The sequence below is a fragment of the Priapulus caudatus genome, unplaced genomic scaffold (genome assembly GCF_000485595.1).
Source record: "Priapulus caudatus unplaced genomic scaffold, Priapulus_caudatus-5.0.1 Scaffold37, whole genome shotgun sequence".
NCBI lineage: Eukaryota > Metazoa > Priapulida > Priapulimorpha > Priapulimorphida > Priapulidae > Priapulus > Priapulus caudatus.
This window is the reverse complement of record NW_014577098.1, coordinates 58,975-64,179: the sequence shown is the minus strand read 5'-3', so window position 1 is coordinate 64,179 and position 5,205 is coordinate 58,975. Positions and strand designations below refer to the sequence as shown.

Genomic DNA, 5,205 nt, shown 5'->3' with positions numbered 1-5,205 from the left:
GCGGTGGTGGCAGGTAAGCGTGTAAAATTACGATAAAGGTGGGGTGCGCCGTGCTAAAATACACCTGTAGCGGTGGTGGCAGGTAAGCGTGTAAAATTACGATAAAGGTGGGTGGATTTGCAGTGCCTCAGGGGTCTGGTTAACGGTGCCTGATCGCAAGGGGAATGTGGCTAGAGTTAGAATTACATGGATAGGGTTACGGTCACGGTTAGGCTTAGGTTTAGGTTTAGGGTTAGGGGTAGGGTAACGGTTAGGGTTAGGGTTAGGGTCAGGGTTAGGGTTAAGGTTAGGCTTAGTGTTAGCGTTAGTGTTTGCCTTATGTTTCTGGTTCAGGTTATGGTCAGGATTATGGCTAGGCCAGGGTTCGGACTCAGGTTAGGGTTAAGGTTAGTGTTAAGGTTACAGTTATGATTAGGGTTAGTGTTTGTGTTAGGGTTAGGGTTAGGGATAGGGTTAAGGATTGGGTTAGGTTTAGGGTTAGAGTTAGGGTTGGGGTTAGGGTTAGGTTGATGAATAGGACTACGGTTAAGGTTACTGGGCAATGGGAAGATAATAGCAATGGCAATGTAATAGTGTTTGATTGAGAACTTTGCAAACACACCTTCTCCAGAGCCGAGCAAAAACCAGGTTTGTCACAGGTGAATGGCAGCTGGTGCACTAGCGCCACACGGTGAGTCATTGCCTCGACCATGACAGTCAGTGAGTGTTTCCTCACTGCCACATGAAACACAAGAACAGTTCGTTATGGTCGGGAGTCGATGATGACGCCACCTATCAACAGCGTTAATCGAACGCATGGCAACGACTGCTCGACAGCCTTGCTTGCGATCACTATAATAAAATGCCTTATACTTGAAAATGCATTAAATATACATGGCAACCATATAAATTTTACTCGACTCTCGAGTGCTGTAAATATTGGTCAGCAAACACAGAACAATTAGAAATATTAGAAACATCGTGAGAGACTTCCAGCCGACTTCCTTCTACTGTTGCTAGGCAAATATTCCAGCTAGAAACAACACACGGGTTCCTCTCGCGAAGGTTTTCCACGACAATATTAGCATTTTAATCAAGTTTAGAGATAACATCGCGAAAGGTGGGCTTGCCGCCCCTGTTCGGCAGTTATGAAATATAGCCCGCCCCTCTCAATCACCATTCTGCTCTGTGTACCCAGTCCTACTTAACCACTGCAAGGCAGCAGGTGCTCGTATTAGTGCAGCGGACTAATCGATTGGCTAGAGAAGAGTGCAAACAAAGCTGCGCCTGCATTACACGAATCCTTAGCAACGTGAAGTGCAGACGAGGCAAGCAGCAGATGGCTGCTGGCGAAAACATAATGGTTAGGTACGTGCGCGTGTGCGCGTGCATGAGGAAGGGGGGGGGGGGACGAATCCGTGCCCGCCAAGGACACAATTAAATAATTTTTTGTTTGCCCTCACCCGACCCAGGCTGAAAAGTTTGGGTAGGTAGGTAGGCTTTTTTTTTAATGGGTCTTTTTACAAATTCAACATGGTGTCTACATGCTCTGGTGTGCTTGTGTGGAGATACCTTTTATGTTGAATGTTTGTTTTGCTTGGTACATACATGTATTGCCTACAGATTTATATAATGTACAGTGATACAATTTGTAAAAAAAGAAAGAAAGAAAGATCAATACAATTTTTTGAGTCGGCCCCTTTTTGGCGGGTCGGTCGGGTGAGGGCACATACAAACAATATTTTTATTATGGTCCCAGTCGTGTGGCGTACGTACTTCTCATGGATGAGTCAGAAACCATGATGAGGTCGTGTCTCGCCGCCTCGTACCCAGGCATCATGTTGTTTAGCTTTGGATTTATCCCAATCTTCTTGCCACCTGCGAGAGAGCAACACTAACGTCACGAGCGCTGCATACAAGTTTTAGATACGCGCGCTACAAACACGTCTCAGACACGCGCGCTGCACACAAGTTTCAGACACACGTGCTGCATACAGCTATCATACACGCGCATTTCCACCGATTACGCACGCTACATCAGCTAACAACACCATAGCGATGGGCACAACAAGCTAGAATCCTTACCTAACAGTAACAGAGGCCACCGTGGCCTTTTGCAAACTCTGGCCATCTCTAAACGCCCGACTCCACCCACAAGCTTCTCTCGTGAATCGGCCACCTCTTGACGGAATGAGGTCGCCACTGGGTGGCGCCACTACGCGGCGACGTACCTATAAACACTCTAGCTGCGACGTCTGGGTAACGGCGCATGAGGTCAGAAATGATCGCCGTCAACGCATTGTTCTCCTCGTTCAAACAGAAGAGCAGCTCGTACTGAAACAAGCAATGGTACGCACGTAGTAGCTACGGTATGTCGAACGTAGAATCCACGCGCCGCTGGTGATGTGATGTACATGTAATAATATAATCATAATAAATATATAGATTATAGAGACAGAGAGAGATGCATGCACGCACGCAAGCACACACGCACACGCACACACACACACGCACGCACTCACATTTACATATAATCAGACAGGGGTAGATAATGACAAATTGTCATTATATACCCCTGATATAATTGTCCTATAGGTGGGGGCGGACATCCGGGAACTTTTGACTATTTGACCGGATGTAGATTCGAGCCGATGAAAACAAACCGTAGTAACGCACCGCTCAATGCACGCAGCGCATAGTGCCAAGGAATTATGTGGTGTTTGGATGCTGCAATCACAGTCTTTCCAGTGACAAAAAACGATCATTCTTTGAGCTGCCGTAGCCCGAGAGGAGAGACAGATAGCTAACAGCAATTAGTCAGGAGAACGAAGACGGCGTAGCAATGGTGAGAAACAGTGGGAAACGGGCGAGTAGTCTCGCTGAAAGGCAGTTTTTTGCACACTTCCTGTGAAGTCACATGTTTCTCGGTCAAAATGAACAAAGAAGACCTTCAAGAACACCCCTGTCGAGTTTAAAGGGGCTACCCCCCCCATTTACGGAAATGACATGTCTCAATCTGGACATCATCTCTATCCTTGAACCGCAGGGGCTCCATTCGGGCGGTGTCTATATTCAAGCCGGTACAGGAGATTACGGTACACATATATTTGCTAATATATTGACTAATCGTGCGTCAATAAACTCAATAATTACAGAGAGTATAGCTAAGACATGTGTCTATAGGTATCTAGAATTTTAGAAATTTAATCATCTGAAATTCACCTCCGCGCGCATACCTAATCGTGCATGACTAGCATGACTAATCGTGCCGCTTCGTGCGTCAATAAACTCAATATTCACAAAGAGTATGAATTCAACCCGGTATAGGAGATCTTTTGCATAATATATTCTAGATACCTATAGACACATATGTCTTAGCTATACTCTCTGTGAATATTGAGTTTATTGACGCATGATTAGTCAATATATTAGCAAATATATGCGTACCGTCATCTCCCGTACCGGCTTGAATATAGACGCTCCCAGCCGATTCGCGCTTTGTTTTCATCGGCGCGGCTCACCGGACGTATTGCTAAGGGGAAGTGACGTCACACCGCACCCACCTATGCACCATACTTAACAGTGAGTAATACGTGAAGGGTTACGTGGGGGAGAAGGGTCACGGCCCTAGCTCCCATGGATCACGCTCTCACCTCAGGGTAGGACAGCGTGAAGAACGTATGAAGATTCTCTTCCAGGTTCTCAGCACATCCTGTCAGCGGCTTCAAGATCGACACTCCCCGCGCCGCGCCATGCTGCGTCGCCGATGGCGACCGCCGGCGGTACAACCGCCATCGCCTAGGCAACAAGTAATCGCTACTTCAAACAACTCTAGAGACGAATTCGTTCAAAAAAAGTTTGCGATTTGAAGAGTTCCACGTTTTGCTACGATACCATTTCCCGGCTAAGATAAGATGGTTCTGTCCAAGATTCATTTGGCAAAAATTTTGCTCCCAGTTGCCGCTTTCTAGATAGCTAGCTGTGTTCCCCGAAAGTTAGACTCTAACTAGCTATAAGGAAAACAAATGTAAATACGAATGTAAAGACTGCATTATTGCGACTCTAACATACCCGTATATGATGGCAGTGATGTGTATCACCCAGAGCAGCATCCACAATGTGACACAGGTGCCAGCACCGGCACGCCCGATGTTGTGGAACAATAGCGACCATCGCACGGGGGCGATTGCGGATAGCGGCCATCCCATGCTTGTTGGTGATATGTGCTCCTGTCCCGACTAAAATCTGTCAAGTAGACTACATTTAGGCTTCACTTCATGTCCGTAAAAGACACATTTTTTGGATAGTAAAGCAAGATGTGTAGATATCTCTTGAAATTTTAATGTTAGTTCAGGGTTCGACACTAACGCTAGTCCGTTAGTCCGAGACTAGTAAAAAATCAGAAGGACTAGTAGATTCCCATAGCAGTTAGTCCGGCGGGACTAGTTTTGTAGTGTCAGTTTACCTGTAGTGTTAGCTAGTGTTAACTTACCTGTAGTGTTGACAGTAAGGTGTAGTCCAGTGCGGCCCAGGCTGCGACGTGAGTCACGTACAGTGACGCTGCGCAGGCGGCGGACAGTCCCAGCAGGTATGTGATGCTGATGACAGCCAGCAGGCCCGCGGTCAGACACTCGGACATCGGCTCGAGGATGAGGTTGGACGGATGCATTGCGACGCGTAGCTTAGTCCACCTGAATTGCCACGCGAGGTGAAAGCGTGGTAAATACCTTTCTCAAGTCTGCATTGCATAAAAGGTAAACAAATGTATATACTGTCTGCCTCTCTGGTATATTAATTCTCACGGAAATGACTATACTATAGGGCACTTTGTTGGTAAGCATTATTTTAAGTCTTATCGCAGTGCTGATTGGCTATAGCTGCCTGTCAATCTCCCAAGGCACATTTAGGCTGATTAGAAAATAAAAATTTTAATTCGAAATAAAATTATCGTCCGCCTGCCTTTTGATGAGGAATTGCTGGATCCGTCACCTATCACAGCAAGAATTTGGCCTCATTTATAGCTTACAAACTAGTTCCGGCGCCTTGTATCGGGCTTCGCCTTATAAACCCTACTGGCCTTTGCTTGCTATAAGGTAATTGCTGCTGCGAATCTAAACCCTTGGCCTGTCCAAGCTAGCAACAGCTTGACGCTCATCGGTGTACAGGACCTGCCGCTTTTTTACATAGCATTTGCATTTCTAATGGGGCGTTTCGCCATTTACTAAT

At 46.4% G+C, this 5,205-nt stretch overlaps 1 protein-coding gene across 1 annotated transcript in view; it reads right to left on the bottom strand.

Annotated features, from left to right (window-relative positions):
* The window catches only part of LOC106818585 (ceramide glucosyltransferase-like), a 13,658-nt gene that overhangs the window by 3,866 nt on the left and 4,587 nt on the right, over positions 1–5,205 (bottom strand). The window contains exons 2-7 of the mRNA XM_014823282.1: positions 4,051–4,224; positions 3,633–3,777; positions 2,211–2,313; positions 1,756–1,857; positions 602–714; positions 32–64 (exon numbers count right to left, since the gene is read on the bottom strand). Coding sequence (XP_014678768.1) covers positions 32–64; positions 602–714; positions 1,756–1,857; positions 2,211–2,313; positions 3,633–3,777; positions 4,051–4,187 — 633 coding nt within the window. The 5' untranslated portion in view covers positions 4,188–4,224. The remainder of the gene's footprint in view (positions 1–31; positions 65–601; positions 715–1,755; positions 1,858–2,210; positions 2,314–3,632; positions 3,778–4,050; positions 4,225–5,205) is intronic.